This window comes from Silurus meridionalis, chromosome 26 (assembly GCF_014805685.1).
Source record: "Silurus meridionalis isolate SWU-2019-XX chromosome 26, ASM1480568v1, whole genome shotgun sequence".
NCBI lineage: Eukaryota > Metazoa > Chordata > Actinopteri > Siluriformes > Siluridae > Silurus > Silurus meridionalis.
In genome coordinates, this window is record NC_060909.1 from 16,286,584 (window position 1) to 16,305,543 (window position 18,960).

Here is an 18,960-nt window from a genome sequence, read left to right on the forward strand (position 1 = left end):
TCCACCTTCCGCTTGAGGATGTCTGACACGTGCTCAATAGGGTTCACGTCTGGAGACATACTTGGCCACTCCATCACCTTCAGTTTCCTCAGCAAGGCAGTTTTATCCTGGCGGTGTGTTTGGGGTTGTTATTATGTTGGCAAACTGCAGTTTCTGACAGAAATCTGCTTCAGAATGTCACAGTAGATGTTGGAATCCATGTTTCTCTCAATGAACCCCAGCTCACCAGTACCAGCAGCACTCATGCATCCTCAGACCATGATGCTACCACCACCATGGTTGACTGTAGGCAATTTTCTTAGTACTCCTCACCAGAGGGTCACCACACATGTGGATACCATCTGAGCCTCACAAGTTTATCTTAATCTTATCAGAACGCAGGACATGGTTCCAGTAATTCATGCTTTTGGACAGGTTGCATTGTTACATGGCATACAGCTGTTATCACTGAGGGTGTACTCATGTTGCCAGATATTCAGACAGTGATAGCGTATGTTGAGTTATTTTTCAGAGTACATTAAATCTGTACTTCTATACAAACTGCACATTAACTACACTAAAATATATTCTTTGATTGGATACTTCATTAGATATCTCACTTTTGTAAGAAATTGTATATGTTTAAAATTGGGATACTCAACGTTTTTCAGGTCAAGGACTCTTTAGGTGATGGAGACATGGGGCAGAGACCTCCTGATACGAAATGTTCAATTCAAATGTATTTCTATAGCACTTTTTTACAGTGGACCTTCTCTCAAAGCAGCTTTACACATAAAAAATGGTAATAAGGTTGTGTAAGTTTATTGCCTATAAGTTTGCTTACTGTGATTGTTTATCTCTAGTAAGTGAACCAGTGGCAACTGGGGCAAGCAAAATCTCCCCGAGATGGTATGAGGAAGAAACCTTGAGAGGAACCAGAATCTAGTGAACCCCATCTTCATCTGGGTGGCACAGAATGTCCATTCATTGCAGTTCCATTGACAAAATGTGTCAAACATAACCACTGATATTAATAATAACCAATCCTATTATGCTAGTTATGCTATGTTAAGACAGTTGGAACTATGTTGTTGTTGTTGTTGTTGTTGTACATGCATCATTGTCTGTATATTTTCATATATTTTCAAATCTTTCGAAAAGATTTATGCATCATAGCAAATATATATTTTGCAAATCAAATCACAATTTTGCTAACTTGTTCACAGTTGTCTTTTATTTACATAGATTTGCCGTTTCATAAATTTTCCTGGACTATTATACATTTACGTGAACTTCAGCTTTAATTTGAATATAAATGTAATGTAATAATTATATGTTTTAAATTAAATATTTGTGTTTTTACTCATGTTTATTTATATATATTTTTTTTAACTTTCATGATTTAAAACCAAAGTATAAAAGCGCTGTGGTGTGATTATGGACAACTGCCGCTAGATGGCGCTGCTACAGAATCAACTAGCTAGTGACGCCGCTCTGCGCCTGCGCACTTCTTTGCGCATGCGCTACGACGGTTCTGCTGAGCCGCACGTCACAGACGCTTGTGTTGTTGTTAGCTCTATAGATTTTTCAGATTTTTTTTTTCTAAGGCAAAGTCAGAATGGAGGAGTTCACTTCCGGAGAAGAGGTAAATCTGCGTGAACGCGTTTAATGACAGATAGGAGACAGTGAGGTGGAATAGAGGGATATGGAGGGATATGGAGGAACAGGGCAGAGCCGCTCAGGCACAGAGTTCAGGCACAATGAATTCAGAAAGATGGCGAGAGCAGAATCCGGGGGTTCACAGGGTTCTGTTATATCTGTTATTGTTCTATTTAATAAGATAAACGTCTCATTAGGAAAAGCTTTGAGCTGCATTTCTGTATATGTGACATTTCCGGGTGTGGCTGTTTGGTGTCACCATGGAAACTATGGAGACCATGGAGACATCAAAATGGTTTTTGTGAAGGTAGCGGTGGTGACGATCAACAAACCAGGTTCTAAATACTGACCTGTCCCCTACACCCTGTCCCCTACACCCTGTCCCCTACACCCTGTCCCCCTACCATTAACCATCTACACCCTGTCCTCCTACATCCTGTCCTCCTACACCCTGTCCCCTACCACTAACCCCCACACCCTGTCCTCCACATCCTGTCCTCCTACACCCTGTCCCCTAACATTAACCCCTACACCCTGTCCTCCTACATCCTGTCCTCCTACACCCTGTCCCCTACCACTAACCCCTACACCCTGTCCTCCTACACACTGTCCACTACCATTAACCCCATATGACCTGTCCCCTACCATTAACCACCTACACCCTGTCCACCTACAGCCTGTCCCCTACACCCTGTCCCCTACCATTAACTACCTACACCCTGTCCACCTACACTCTGTCCCATACACCCTGTCCCCTAAACCCGTCCTCCTACCACTAACCCCTATGACCTGTCCCCTACCATTAACCCCTACATCCTGTCCACCTACACCCTGTCCCCTACCACTAACCCCCTACACATTGTCCCATACACCCTGTTCCCTACCATTAACCACCTACACATTGTCCCATACACCCTGTCCCCTACCACTAACCCCCTACACCCTGTCCCCTACCATTAACTTCTTATTAGTTAACTATTAGCTATTAACTATTAACTATTAGTTTCTCCTCTAGAGGTTTTTATGTTTAGACATTTGCTTTACACGTAGTTGAGAAGCAGATCCGCATTACACACACTATATTCATATGTCCTGAACCTGAACATGTGGAAGTTCTGAGAGAAGCAGAAACAATGGTTACAGGAACCGGTGTGGCGTCCTGACAGAAACAAGCCGGAGTGATTTCCTGCTCTGACTGCTTTCTCTTTCCTTCTTTGCGTAGACCGGATTCAGTCCCGATGACGCGAGTAACGCGGTGAAAGAGGTAATACACATCAGCAGCGCAGACACATTATCACCATTATCCTAAATGGGAAATAAAAAGGTTTTGTGTGTGTGTGTGTGTGTGTGTGTGTGTGTGTGTTTGACCAGTGCATCGAGGGTGTAATCGGAGGAGTGGACTACAGCCAATCCAAGGTGAACCAATGGACCGCGAGCATCGTCGAGCACTCTCTCACTCAACTGGTCAAACAGGGCAAAGCTTATAAGTACATCGGTAAGAATTTTGTCCTCGTTCTTGTCAGAGTAAAAAAAAAAAAAAAAGATCTCAACGTCTTCTAACCCGTCTGTGTCCTTTTAGTGAACTGCGCCATCATGCAGAAGAGCGGCGCAGGACTCCACACGGCCAACTCCTGTTACTGGGACACCACCACTGACGGTATGTTTCCTTAAACAGGTGAAAGTCTGTTGAAGGGTTTGGATTGAGCATTTCAGCATCAGTTGTTGTAAAATGATATATAAGAAATTAGAGCGGATTATACCAGTAGCGGGGTCGGGGTCATACTTGCCGATAACAGATTAATAAACTGTTAGTTTGCAAAATGGATACTGGATTAAACAAACAAACAAAGACTCTATGTAAAATAGTACTGAACGTTATTACAAATAAATTAAATAAATCAGTACTAAATCATAAAAATGTGCAAAATAAAATAAATATGAATATATTCATAAATTTCAAGGAAAATAAAAGGCATGTATTCAAACTGAAACAAGAGTAACACTTCAGAGAATTAAAAACATTTACAGTCAAAAAGACATAAAAGAAAGACACTTGAAATAAAGAGCATCGTCAGTGATTCGCCTCTAGAGGCCGCTCTCGTACTGGATAACGCAACCCGGAAAAACTATCTACGAATCTGTTCGTCCTCTACAAGAAATGCTCGAACTGGATTTTCTATCGGACAATGTCTAAAAAAATATGCGCATGATGCTGCTGGGTCTGAACTTAAAATGTGCATCAAAACACTTTATTACAAAATTATAAATTCCCACAATATAATTTAATAGAAGAAAGAACGACATCAGCCACTGATGATCGATTCCAGGAAGATGCAAAGTGTTTACCTGCCTCTCTAACTAGCTATCGATTATTATAGTAATCGATTATTCAAACGATTAATCAAACGATTAATCGGATAAGAAGTGTTTTTTCTTTATTAAAGCGCAACACTAAATATACAAGAAAAAATAAGTCGGGTCTCTTAAACTAATCGAGTCATTTGCTTCCTTTTTTATTGTTTATTGCTGAAATTCTACACAAGAATATCTGTGAAATCTAAACCCTTTTGGTGCATTTAATTGCCATATTACATCAAAATGCAAATACAAATATATAAATAATAAAATAATAGATCAAAATATACAAATAATTGTTTACTTACTCTTAAAATTAAATTAAACAGTGCGTTTTATTTATATATTTGTATTGTATTTGCAATGTATCATGTTTTCTTTATGTTTTAGTTTAAAATTAATCCCAAACATTTGAAAACTTTGTCGTTTTCTTTGGCCTGAATCCTATGGAAGCCCGTTTCCGCCACATAAAAAAAAAGTTTGCCTAATTCCGACTTTTTTTCTTGCAATTCCGAGTTTGTTTCTCGAAATTCCGACTTTTTTTTCCTTGCAAATCCGACTTTATTTCTTGTAAAGCTTTCTGGCACTACAGAGGGGGTAACAAAAGTAAGTCGGCCGAAAATATGTCGGAATTGCAAATAAAATGTCAGAATTGCAAAGAAAATAAAAACTCGGAATTGCGAGGGGAAAAAAAAGAATTAACTCGGAATTACGCAAACTTCTTTTTTTTTTATGTGGCGGAAACGGGCTTCTATACAAATATTCTCCTCGCCCCTCGCTGTTTTCTCCTCGTCTCTCCATTTTTTTAATTCTGCAGCATTTTCTGTGTTTAACCGTCCAGAGCACTCCAGAGTTTAGCCGTTGGTGCGTCAGTAATAACGGTCCGTGGGGAAACGCAATGCGCAGTTAAATGAACTACGAAGCAAAGTAAGACGATTTTTCGTAATTCGAATGACTCGAGTTACCGAAGAATCGTTTCTGCACACAAGAATTAGACATTGAACAACTGAAAGAAAATTCTATGGACAGACGAGAACAAATTTGACATTTCTGGCTCCAACAGAAGAACTTGTGTAAGACTGAGAACAGGAGAGATGATGTTAGCAGACTGACTCACCCCCACAGTCAAACATGGAGGTGGAAGCTTAATGGTTTGGTTTGGGTCTGTTTTGTAGCAAGAAAGGAGTCTCCAGTGTGAGTCGAAATCAGTACATGTTTCTTCAATGGAGTGTTTGTGGGATAGATCATTTTTATGATGATGGAAAGGCTGGCAATGAAAATTAACTTTATATCTGCTGTAAGAAGCCCCCCTCAAAACCACGAAAAAGGGATAACGCGAACACGTTACCGTTTAATACATGAACCGAAATGCATCACAGCACCCTTTGAACACGTGTTCGTTGTCTTTCTCTCTCTCTCTCTCTCTCTCTCTCTCTCTCTCTCTCTCTCTCTCTCTCTCTCTCTCTCTCTCTCTCTCTCTCTCTCTCTCTCTCTCTCTCTCTCTCTCTCTCTCTGTAGGAAGCTGCACAGTCAGATGGGAGAACCGCACCATGTATTGCGTCGTTAGCGTGTTCGCTGTGGCTTTGTGAAGCAGTGCCATGCCATCCGACCCACACGCACATGTATATTCACAGACACCAGGTGGCGCCATGAACTCACTTCAGCCCAGTGAAGTGGGACGTTATTAAAGCCCAAGATGTTCCCCGAGTCGACTGCGTTCACCAATTTGTTATCGAACCGTGACCGCGTGTCGTGTATCTTTTTAACTCGAAGCTTTTCACGTAGGAAGACTGTACCATTTACTAGTTCAGTGTTCAGGTTGAATAAAATTCTGTTGTATAACCCGAGCACGCGATTAGTCTTTACTTCTTTGAAGTGTGGGGTCTGATGCTGTTTCATGCGTCCAGAGTTATTTACACTGTTAAGAGTCGGATTCTCTCATGCATCGAAACATGGGCAAAGTTTTTTTTTTTTTATATTCGGATGTAAAACTTGGATTAACTCCTTCAACAATAATAGTAGAAAAGTTGCTTTAATAGTAATGTCGGTTTATTGGTAAGTGACAGGATGGTAAAGGATGTATAGAGCATATTAATCAGTCAGTACATGTCAGACAAGATATCAATACGCGTCCTATGTGGTTAAACAACTTGGCTATGTGGAGAAAACGAAGATATACGGGCAAAAAAAAGTTGTTATCCGTGTAAGTTTAGCTTAGGTCAGCTTTATCTATCAATAGTAATATCTAGTAATATAAAACACCATTTACTTAGTTTCAATGCAAGCTTTAACCATTATTTAGCATTAGTGCAGGATAGTTACTATAAAAAGAGTTCACAATAAGCATGGTTTAGAGAAAAGTTTATACATCATATGATTAAAAGGCTTGTAAATGTGCATTTAATTGAGGCTGGTCAGCAGATAAGGCTGCTGGATTAGGGCAGGGATTAGAAAAGGGAAAAAGTCCTTGTATGGTCTTTTCGCAGGCACCCGCCACCACGCTTCATTCGGTTACAGGAGTCCAAAGGAGTCCTCTCCAAAGAAGGGTGTGTTTTTTTATTTTGTTTGTTTTTGTGATTGAAGGCAAAACCTTGTTCAGCACTTACCATATAGACATACCATATAGTCGCACTTCTGGATCCGATTTGTTGCCAGTTTAGACCTATAAATGCGCAAAACCCTATCAAACTAAACACTTTGGAGACATGGAGGCTGCAATACTACTCTACAGAAGATTGGAACCTGAAGCTGTGTGTGGACGGAAATTACTTCGAGGTCGATTTTGCACTCCTTGTAGATTGATAAAGTCCCGGATGTAAATTTTGTAAATCTGTTTCGATCAAGTAGTTATCCATTGACCTGGCCACAAGGGTGTGTTGCTCAAACCAATATTCAGTTCCCATTCGCTCTTCTTATAACCTCCACTCTTCTGGGAAGATGTTTCACTAGATTTTGGAGTGTGTTTATGGAGATTTGTGCTGTATTTGTTAGTTACATTTACGGCATTTGGCAGACACCCTTATTCAGAGCCTTGCTTAAGGGTCCTGCAATAGCAACTCGGTGGTGGTGAGATTTCAACTTGTGACCTTCCGATCCAAAGTCATTTACTTTAACCACTAAACTACCACCTCTAATTGTGGCTCATTCGGACACAAGGGTTACAGTTCTGATTCATTATTTTCAACAGGGGTTGAGGAAAAGCTCTTTAGCAGGCAACTCAAAATCTTCGACTCCAACGAATATGAAGCACATCTTCAAGGATTTTCTGGATTTTTTGTGCACTTTGTGTCATGCTGGAACGGGTTTGGGTCTCAATATAAGGAAAAAATTAATGTGATCAGATCTGAAGACGTCCTGTACAAATGTGTAACCCATTTTTGTGGTAACAGTTTTGGGAATGAACCACATATGGGTGGAAAAGTCCCAATGCTTTTGCCCACATCATGTGACTATGATATCAAAGTTTTTTTGTGTGTGTTGTTTTATGAATGGTTCAAGAAAGAAAGCTGGGTTTGTGTCAATCACGATTTTATTACGATTGTCTTATTGTTCGAAAGGAAAGCGAAGGACAGAATACTTTCCTGAGTCGCACGTCTTCAAAACCCGAAAGAGGAAATCCAGGTTTGAAAGTGAAAACTAAAGTTGTGACACAATCGTTTCACAATATGCTTTTTTCCAGGGCGAAAATAATCATATATTGAAGGTTTTGGACAGAATGTCTTGTGGGTTTTATACTTATACATTGACATACATATTGCTAATATAGTGCTTGTCATGCATATTGTAAGGCATTGAAAAAAAAAAGAAGAAAAGCCTGCTGAGTACTAAAGCAGAACGAAAATGAAAAAAAAAAGGTATTCCAAATTTTGATATGCGTCATCGTAGAACAACGAGCCATCTACATCAACGTTTATATACTGTAGCATGCTAGCAAAAGCTTAGCAATTATATAGCAAACGTAGCATCCTACTGGCAGTTTTCTTGCCTCATCCTTTAATCACATCTTTATAGAAACATGCGTTTGTATTACATTATATGGACAAAAGCATTGGAAAATCTTTTTTCCCAGTCGTATGTGGTTCTGTTCAATGACTGCACGCCAAACCTCGCTCCAAAATCTAGCAGAACATCTCCCAGAAGAGTGGAGGCAACTCTAACAGTTATAAATGGATAAATGTGGAATAGGATATTCAGAAAGCACATACAAATCTTATGGATCGTGTCCACAAACCTTTGTCCATATAGTGTGATTACCACAGAAAAACTGATTCCATATTTTCTTCAGCTCTAATATAAGAACACGGGATTATTTTCAAAGTACCAATTCCTTCCACACTAAATAATCCTCTCACACACTTTAAACACACACAGAAAACATTTGCAAGAATACAAGAATATACATGAATTTTGTGTAAATTCGTAGAAATACAGTGCACTGGATCACATTTATATTTAAGTACATGTACTGTACAGTATTAACATTTTACTTCATTTTATAATGAATAGTTATATTTTTATAATTAAATTCCATTATTTTAGCATAACACTATAAAACAATTCCCTATAAGTTTTTTGGTCTTTCCGCATAACAAATTAGTTGTGTGGCAAATACAATTCTGGATAAGCCAGGGGGCGCCAGATTCGAACCGCGGTGAAGCGGAGGATTACTGTATACATAATTCGGACCTAAATATATTCAATCATTAATGGATGCTGGTAGAATTGATCTTTTCCAGAAAGAAAGGTTTTCTAAGGAGGTTTTTTCCGACATTTTCCGGAAAGTGTTCCGGGTGAAGGGCTACATTTTCTCATCAACCCAAAAATGAACAGCGTTCGATCTAACAGTAAATGTAACAATAAAAGTGTATTTTGTGTAATTTTATAATTGATGAGGGGGGAAAAAGAGGAACGAAACACTTCTCTGAGGTGTTTTATTGTTTTCCTCAATTAGGGCTGGGAAGACTTTGTAGCCACTCGTTAGCATTTCGAGCTCAGGTACAGACGAGACCTCAGAATATGTAGACCCTAGATATTCTGCCGAAAATCTTCGAAGGAGTAAAAAGACGACAGAATTTTGAATGCTCCAGTGCCGGAATCAAGGATTTTTTTGTGATAATACCACATACGATACACACAAGCTAAGTCAAGCTGAAGTTTGTTTTCATTTCTGTGCATCTCCAACGGTTAGAAGTTTTCCTTGTTGAAAATGAATTCAGCTCCTGTCTGCGATTCGCAGTGTTTCCCTAAAGCTTTCGCAAGAGGAGGGGGTCCGCAGAGAAACACCCCGACTTTACACCTAAAAAAAAAAACAAAGAAAAGAAAATTGATGCTACATATAAATTAATAAAGTAGATTAACGAAAACCAGGCTTTACTAAACTGACTGCTCATCTAAATATGCAAATTACATTTCAATCACCTTTCAATTTACACGATATGGACAAAAGTATTGGGACACCTGACTTTTTCCAGCCATATGTGGTTCATCTTCAAACTGTTAACCACATCTTAGAGGCACACAATTGTACAGATTACTTTAAATTTCAATTACTTTGAGTTCATCTTCAAACTTTCAGCATTGACAAAGCAACGTTCAAAAAAGAGCATAAAAATCTTTTGGTCAAGTGTCTGCAATCGTTTGTCCATATATATGTATATAAATGTAAAATTTAGCTGTCACCTTACCAAGCTAGAGTGGGCAAATTTGCATGAAATTCTAATTAATTTACATAAATGCATCTGATTGGCTGAAACCAAAATAATTTATATGATCTGCTACAGAACATGCAATGATTCAATGTTAAATACTGCACTTATTGCATTAGCCAGTGTTTAATGCAATTATTGCGACAGTAACGGTGTATATCACGTACCCCGGGTGACTGGTGGCGATGGCGCTGAACTCATTCTCCCAGTTGGGTTTTCCGTACAAGGTTTTCTGCTTCAAGCCGGTGATGGGGTCTCTTTCTTCTTCATGGTGAACTTGGAAGTGAGCAGCCTGCAGATGGTTGTTAAAATCCATGAAATACAAAATGCGTTATGAGTCTATTCATATGCTACTAAATTGACAATTCAACATTGTACTTTAGAAATAGCTTTAAATAAATACATATTTTTCAAAGAATAAATAGATGATGTGTTTTTGTGGATTTTTAATGGTGGACAGTAATAAAGTGTTATTAATTGAGTATACAGTATTTGAGTATTAGGGCATTTTCAGTTGCGGGAAACTTTGAGCTCGCTATGTTTCATGGGTAACATCTTACTTTTTAGTCCGCATTCCAAAGTATTGAAACCCCCTGACTTTTCCAGCCATATGAGGTTCTTCACAAACTTGGAGGCACGGAATTGTATAGATTAATTTGGATGCAGTAGCATGAAATTTTCCCCTTATTTCAACAAGGAGACCCAACCCTTGTCCAGCATGAGGATGCCCCTGTGCACAAAGCCAACACCATAAAGATATGGTGTACATGTGTTACAGTGGAAGATCTCCTGCTATAGAGGTCTGACCTCAACCCTATTGAACGTGATGAATTGGAACGCTTCACCCCAGGCCTCCCCACCTCCTACATCAGCTCCTGACTTTAATAACACGCTTGAGGCTGAAAGCACAAATCTCCACAAGCCCATTCCAAAGTCTAGTGGAACATCATCCCAGAAGAGTGGGCTTATTAGAAAAGCAAATGGGAACTAGCTTTGGATTTTGTTGTTCAAAAATTACAATCTTATGGTTAGATGTCCACAAACATTTGTGCATTTCCTGTAATCCTCATGGATCACTACTTTTTTCAAGTAGAAAAAGTAATAGAGGTACACTTACAGTACCTATTTTTAAGCATGGGATTTGTACTTTTACTCAATTACAAAAAGCCCACAAATGTCCACATTGAGTTCGTTGTTTCATTTTGTGCTGTTTTGTGTTCTTTTGTGGAAGTGGCTCTAACCTCAGTCTCCTTCCAGCGAGTGAGGTAAATGTTGTAATTGAGGAAGTCGCCCATGCTTTTGTCGCTCATCTGGCGCTCCAGGCACTGGAGCAAGTCTGCAAACCATTCGAACGCCTGCGTCTCTGGGCACAGCCAATAGAAGTAGATCTGGTGGGGGGTCAGAGCAACATCTTTACTGTATATCATACAAGCTAGAAGCCATTTCCATTACAGAGATCTGATGGAGGTATGGACATGAAAAGAAATGAAAAAATCCTGAAATGAAACCTTGGGAGACACCAGACCCAAAATGGAACTCCTCTGATATCTAACACCAGATTGTGGAATTAAAAATGATTACATTTCCTCAACCGTATGGTTTATAATAAAAAAATATGTAATTTTGTCTAAATGATGTTCATGATAAGCAAGAATGAGAATCTTGGGATGAGTCCTGGGATGACAGGCTTTAAGATGACAGCAGCAGTTGTTAGAAAGTATCTTGATTGAGAAGTGTTTTTGGGGAACAGTGTAAGCATAAAAGCATATTCTATTCTTCTTATTCACACAAATTGAGCTTTTTTTGTTCTCGAAGGGACAGGGTCATGCTGCCAAGGTGTCCACCTGCCGAAGCTTTTGGTTGCAACGCATAAGACCTAATGAAGCCTCACCTTTTTGGTGAACACGTTGGTGTTCTGCTGTACGGTTTTGTACCACACCGACTTAAGAATGGATGCGAAGGGAGTCACACCGATGCCTGCGCCCACCAGCATGACCACCTCGTAGCGGAACACGTCCTCGCTGGCTGTGCCGAAAGGTCCGTCCACTGCGATCCTGCACACATTTAACGCTCAGAGACTGATCATGCGAAACAAGAATCAAATGCAGAAATAATAATAAGAATGATAGGAATATAATTTTCAGGATTTTATCCTCTCAAGATGGACTTTGGGAATGCTGTAAAAAGGATGGCAAGGCAACCAAACACGTGGAGTAGAGTAGATAATTTCTTGCATGCTTTTTTGGAATTAGAAAGAAACCAGGAAACCCAGAGGAAACCCCTATGTGAAAACACCATAAATTCCAATCTCAGAATTGAAGAACCACACTGCAGTCTTACTCTTTTTCTCATCAGCAGTACTAGTGGTAGGTGAGGTATGTTCTCAAACATACATTACAATCTTTGCAAAGCTTTATTAAAGCATTATTTCTTAAAAAAGGAAGCAAGAAAAAAAAAATGATGAAACCAAACGCCTCAGTAACTCTCCTGCTTGCTGTAAAAATCATTGCAAAACCTCGCTTCAATCTTCACTTCTTCTTTCCGACAGTTCAGTCTGACCCTGCTGAAGCCACATCCCCATTTTCACAAGAACGTAGTTTCCCCGATGAGCGATTGTTACTCGCCCAAACAATGGACTGTTTTGATACAAACGCATTAAAAACGTTTGGACTGCACAGCAATGCAGCAGCTACAGTAGACTAAACAAAGTGTTTAATCCTCCACAAGGGTTTTTTTGTAAAAGATAAAAAAAACCTTCCTTTGATTTCCTGGTTTCTTTCTAATTCCGAAAAAGCATGCAAGAGATTATCTACTCTAGCTTGCTCACGTGTGTGGTTGCCTTGCCATCCTTTTTACAGCATTCCCAAAATCCACCTTGAGAGGATACAATCCTGAAAATGATATTCTTATCATTCTTATTATTATTATTTTGCATTTAATGAAATCCAAATGAAACCGAACGTCCGTTCATTAAAGTTTTATGCATGTCAAATCAAATATAAGAAGTTTAAAATTTGGATTTGGTCTTACCTGGGAAGTTCCCAGGCCTCCTGACCGTCGGTCTTGTCCCCGCCGCATGCCTTGTACAGGGCGTCCGTCCAGTCTCCGACGATACGGATGTGGACACTGAAGTGGTCTTCCTCGGGGGCGGAGGTCAGAGTAAAAGGATGCCACTCCAGGTGCGAGATGGATGGACACTTCAGAAAGACGTACTGACCCACCTCCATCTTGAAGCCTTTCTTTTTCAACTGCAGCTCCAGGGTCTTGGATGGATGCATCACTACCTGGTAGGCAAAAAAGATTGAAACAAAGATCAATGCACAAAGCTGCACAAAATAAAAACAAAATTTTTTGACTGCAGGTATCAAACTCATTTCCACTGACCTTGGTGATGACCACTTTCTGCTTCGAGCGGTAGAATCGCACGAGCATCTCGCACACGTACAGGAACATCGGCCCGACGACCCACTTCCATGTCTGTTTTGCAAAGATGGAAAGAACGTTCACTAATGCAAGAGATATGTAATGAATCAGCAGATTTTTTTTAAAAGAATATGAGAATAAGTTTCATTTTTAGGACAAATTGGTAACTTGGTCGAATCAACTGGGGGTGGAGTTTAAAGTATATAACAAGACTATGGCCTGAAATAAACAATAAAATATTTTATTAAGGAATAAAAAACTTGATCTTATTAAGATGTTTAGGTCAATCAACAAAATGTGTGCATTCCTGAAAGTAAGATTTAAAGGCAAATAAGACTGAAAAAAACAGGAAGTGAAAATGCCCTGGTTTTAGATAAATAAAAGGTAGAACAATATGAACACTTCCCATTTGCTTGTAATGACCTCCACTCTTCTGGGAAGATGTTCCACTAGATTTTAATGTGTGCTTATGGAGATTTGTGCTTATCCCGTCAACATTTCAATTACGTTCTTTAGGGTCGAGGGCAGAGCGATATTGCAGGCCACTCAAGATCTTTCACTCCAACCCATGTAAATGATATCTTCATGGAGCTGGCTTTGTGCACATTGTTACCACATGAGCTACCACATCTCTACAGTGGTGTGCCACCAGCTTTTTTTTGCTGAGTTTAAGGAAGAATCACATACGGCGGTATGGAATGTACCAATGCAGTATTAGCAATTTTGTGAAAGTGAAAGTTGTTTTTACCCCTGGTGGATTTCCAGCAAAATCCGGTGTTGGACATTTAGGGTCGATGTCCCATCTTTCAAAGTGACTGCTGCAGTTTAACGGCTTATGATGTTGTAGACTGGCAGGTGTCTGGCCTCGTACAATACGACTTCAGAGTGACACATGTATTCAAAGACAGAGAGGAAGGATACGTGTTTACCAAATCACAGTGTTGCAAATATTTGTGTTACAATTATAAAGTTGCTTCATTGCTTGTTGGACAACACATGACTGTTGATCAACGCACACTTTATAAATGTGGCAAACTCTCTCTAAGGTAAACCTTCGGCCCACATTGATGTCCTGAGTGCTCTGGAATAGGTTTTTAAAGATGATATCTCTGTACTTTGCTATATAAAGCTTTCTCCAAACTCTGACCAGTTGCCAAGTCCCTGCTGCAGAAAAACACCCCCACAGCAGAATGCTGCCACCATCATGCTACACTTTTGGGATGGGTTTTGGCAGGTGATCAACAGTGCCTGATTTCCTTCAGATATAACAGTTAGAATTGAGGCCAAACTCCAAGCGGGCTTCCATTGGGTTTTGCAGTGAGGTGAGGCTTCAGTCTAGCCACTCTGCCATAAAGCCCAGATGGTGGAAGGTTGCAGTGATGTTCGTCCCTCTGGAACTTTGTTTCATCTCCACACAGTATCTCCAAAGTTCAGTCAGAGTGACCATCAAGCTCTTGGTCACCTTTCTAACAAAGGCCCTTCTACACAGATTGCTCAGTTTAGGTGGGCAACCAGCTCTTGAAACATTCTTGCCCCTGAGTTCTGCATCCAGGCCAGTTCCTTTGACCTCATGGGTGGGTTTTTGGTCTCACATGCATTATCAGAGAGGTGTGTGACTTTCCAAATCCAAATGTCCAATTAATAAAGCTTTTCAGAGGTAAACTCCAAGGGTCTTAATACGTATGTACGTGATGTTTCAGTTTTTCTCAATTAAAAAATAGTTTTAAAGACATTTCTAGACTCCTGTATTCACTCAGTCATTATGGGGTACTGAGTGTTTGAAAAAAGTGAAGGCGGTCTGAATATACATTATATACATAATATACAATATATTAATATGACTCTATCCTGCTTTGACTTACCCGGCCCCGTGCAGCACCAGTCCAATGAAAAAGACGATAAAGAGGTGATGTGTGAACCAGAAGACCTCGAAATAGGACCTGCGGATGACTTCCATGGAGGACGTGATGATGAGGATGAGGGCGAGGGTGATTACTACACCAGTCAGTCCTGCGATCGTGGTGAACATCACAATAGTCTGGCTCTGTGGTGCAGCAAAGAACGCAAGGTACACACATGATTACTAAGTTAGATTTTTTTGTTTTGTTTTGAACTAAAACTGTGCAAAAGTTGAATGTTTGTCCGACTTCTGCTGCTGTTACTAATCATTTCTAGCTGCCTCTTTTCTTTCTGAATATCTCTAACACTTCTCTAACGTGAGCATAAACTGTAATGTGAACACAAATATTATATCTGGACCCTCCAGACCAACAAAAGCTTTTAAACCTAAATTTGCATTCATGACAGAATTAGATTCATTATTCTTAAGAGAAAAAATTGACTTTTGTGAGCGCCTGAGCTTTTCCTTTATCACCGTGACAAACGGGAAGTTTCCCTGAAGCAGAAGAAGAGATTTCACTCACAGTGCGACCATGTGAAAGACGATTGCACCATCATGCTCATGTACCCAACCCTGATTTTCAAACACACTTAATAATGTGTCTAAATACATACACACTATATTAACAAATGTATTTGGACACTCGATGTTTCCAGCAATATGTGGTTCTTTCCCAAACTGTTACCACAAAGTTTGACACACAGCCGTTTAGAATGTCTTTGGGCGTTCTGGCATGAAATGTTCACCTCACTTGAACTAAGAGACCCAAATCTGTTCCAGCATTAAGATGCTGGTTCACAAATTGAGCTTCTTGAAAATATCCTTTACATAGGTTGTAGTGGAAGATCTTGAATGGCCTGCTATAGAGATCTGACCTCAATCCTACCGATCACTTTTGGGATGAATGTGAATGCTGACTGCACCCCAGGTCTCCTCAACTCACCTACATCAGTATCTGACTTTACTAACACTTATTTATGAATCTCCACAAGCAAACATCTTCCCAAAAGAGCGGCGGTTACGATACCATTCTCTAAATATGAAGAAATATAACACAAACCTTTGCCTCCACATGGCACCAAATTTTATTTAATTTAATTTATTTTTAAGTTTTTCTTCTTCTTTATCTTTCACGATTGACATCATGAACACACAGACGTCGGGAAACGTGCTGTGACTCATCATAATTGTTTGTCTGGCTACAATTTTCGTAGTCATTTGATACACCGATATTATATTTCATCATCCCCTTTTAATGCGATTCTACTGGTCTCAGAATTTGTAACTACTATAGGAGCAGGTTGAAAAAATAGTGAATTTTTTAGGGTCTGTCAGCAACACGTTGAACTCATTTATACATTGTAAAGTGTGGGTATGTATGTGGGTATTTATGTGTGTGTTGCAATAATGCGATACTCACCGTCTCGCTGGACCGGATGGGGTTGAGGTAAGACTGGTTGGGTTTGTTGCCAATGAGAGACAAAACATGGGGCAGAGACATGTTGTTGTCCTCCCGCTGAGCAGACTCAAAGCGTTCGAAGTTAAACAGGTGAGCGATGGTGTGTACCGCTGAGAGAAACACCAGAGACGATCATTTCATTGAATTCTTTATAAAATGTACTGTTTATAACAAAATTCGGAACAGGATCCTAAATTGATCTGAGGATGTATGAATCTTAGGGTCAGGTGTCCACAAACATTTGCCCATATTCTGTCAACAGTAATTTTAAAGGTGTTTTGTTCAGCGCTCGGTGGTTTCTACTTCTTACAAACATACAGTTCGGCGTCAGTTTAATAACAGAAAGCAGAACATCTCGAGAGAAATAAACGATGAAGAAACTCCTGAATTTTACTCAACACCCGTGACCTTATTTGTGTGATTTTTTTGAAGGATTTGGGCTCATGATCATTTTAATAGATATTAATCAGTGTTTGACTCATTTATATCATTCTATTAATGGATCAGTGTGTTAAGAGCGTAACAGAGTCTTGTGATAAAATTGATAATAAGAACATTATAGTTGGAATACATCATAGTACTTTGGATACTTAAGTAGATTTGAAGGCAAAAACTTTGGTACTTTTACTCAGGTGAAAGTTTAAAGGGAGGAATATTTCACCTACTTGAACTCAAGTACATGGTTTGTGTACTTCATCCACTGATTTTGATTAATTACTGTTTTCAATATGTTCAGATGTTTATGGCAGCTTTTTTGGTATAATTCTGTATTTGAGTTAATTTCCCTGAAGGGGGATTTTGTCTTTCCTGGTAACACCACAGACTCTTCAGTATTTCCGTACAGTACTTGTGGGCATTCCTAATGGGCATTCCTAAATATATAATCATGTGGTACCTGTGTGGAAGGCAATCATGTAGCCCACCAGTTTGTGGAAAGTGATGTTCCTGTCTAGTTGACGGGCCGCCGTCCGGCTGCAACACTACCCCAACACCCAAGCATACAACGTTACAGGGTTACACAGTATTACAGATTTTCTTTTTTCTTTATGAAGTCATTGTGACATCATGGTTTAGTCTTGAAGGCTGGGTCTGACCTGTATGGTGCCTCGGAGGAAGGACAGTAGGTTGCGGCAGACGGGCAGGAGGATCAGCATGCAGTTGAAGTTCAGACACGCAGCAGGAGCTCTGGCCCATGGTAGCGCATGCTACCCGGGAGACAGACGAGAAACCGAAATGGCTCGTTTTTCAAGTTTATTTTGTATGGAAACAGTAAACGAGATAGAGAAGTGATATGTAACAGGTGCAGGAGCTGTGCGCTCCATGTGCTCTGAGGCATGAATGAAAGCAAAACTGGCGCCATTTATTTGTATTTTTTCCTCTGGCGAAATCTTATTAGAATTATAAAGCTTAAGGCATTCTCTGACGTTTTATTTGCGTTTTGTCGCAAATCTGAATAAACAAACAACAAAAAAACCTGCAATTTTTTAAGGTTTTTTAACAGATTCAGTTACAAAAGATGACCATTAGTATAACTGCAGTATGTACGATTATAACACTTGCTTTTTAATAGAATATCGATAATGAATCTTTTTTTACTTACTCAGCTGCTTTGCCAGAATCAAGGATTTGAGCTACTTAAGGATTTTTTTTTTTTATATTAAAATTTGCATACATCAATAATGTGAGCATTTTGGTGCTTCTTTTATGCAAACAGTAAAATTGGCAATGGTAAATGTATTTCTGTTAAGATTCTGCCTTTTCTGCACGAAAAAAAACACTTAAACCGCATCGGTATATTATACAGTAGAATACCGTTTTTACATTGAGGTCCAATAATGACGGTATTCTACTGTATAATATAATGATGCCGTCATCCTACAGCGTGCTATCAACTCCTAAATTTAGACATATAATCAACATTTTCGTTTAGTGAGCAACCTTTAAGGCACAAATTCAAGGCCTTACCCCGAGGATGACCCTGCTGTAGTAGAATCTTTCGATCAGAAATGCCTTGTAGAAAGCGACAAAGAGGTAAGCGTTGATTCCGAGCCATACCAGCTGACGAGATAAAAAATATATATATATACATATATAAATATATATAAAAAAAAGAAAGTTCCAACACGTTTTAAACTCTTCGGTGTTCCATACAATAGAAATTCAATATATTTAATACTTCAAAATTTTATAATAACTATATTTGTGTATTAATAGCTATAAATAGGAACTGTATTTTAAAAACAACAGACTCACAATAACAAAGGTGGACAGTCCATGATTTGCTGCGATGTTCTTCATGTTGAAAGCGTGCGAGTGTCTGTGTGTGAGTGCCTGAGTGTCTTTTCTCTTGTCAGAAAAACGAAAAAGAGGTGAAGAAGTAAAACAGTGAAGGGTATTTGGTTTTTAAGGCAGAGAAATATAGAGGAAGTTGGACAGACCTGACAGATTCAACCCACTAGAACAGATGAAGCGCACTTCCT

At 39.4% G+C, this 18,960-nt stretch overlaps 2 protein-coding genes across 2 annotated transcripts; one reads left to right on the plus strand and one right to left on the minus strand.

Moving 5' to 3' along the window:
• Positions 1-1,478: 1,478 nt before the first annotated feature.
• Positions 1,479-5,840, plus strand: dynlt3 (dynein light chain Tctex-type 3). Its single transcript, XM_046840549.1, has 5 exons — positions 1,479-1,624; positions 2,861-2,902; positions 3,010-3,133; positions 3,218-3,295; positions 5,512-5,840. Exons 1-5 carry the CDS (start codon positions 1,598-1,600, stop codon positions 5,580-5,582), a joined length of 342 nt encoding a protein of 113 aa, XP_046696505.1. The 5' UTR covers positions 1,479-1,597; the 3' UTR covers positions 5,583-5,840.
• A 1,664-nt stretch (positions 5,841-7,504) lies between these two features.
• LOC124379841 (cytochrome b-245 heavy chain) lies at positions 7,505-18,888 on the minus strand. The gene is made up of 13 exons (XM_046840423.1): positions 18,734-18,888; positions 18,446-18,538; positions 17,575-17,685; positions 17,376-17,460; positions 16,442-16,590; positions 14,984-15,165; positions 13,870-13,999; positions 13,083-13,175; positions 12,729-12,982; positions 11,590-11,752; positions 10,940-11,086; positions 9,866-9,990; positions 7,505-9,289 (listed from the first exon to the last, which is right to left on the minus strand). The coding sequence occupies exons 1-13, from the start codon at positions 18,776-18,778 to the stop codon at positions 9,178-9,180; spliced, it is 1,689 nt and encodes a 562-aa protein (XP_046696379.1). The 5' UTR covers positions 18,779-18,888; the 3' UTR covers positions 7,505-9,177.
• Between the last annotated feature and the right edge of the window lie 72 nt (positions 18,889-18,960).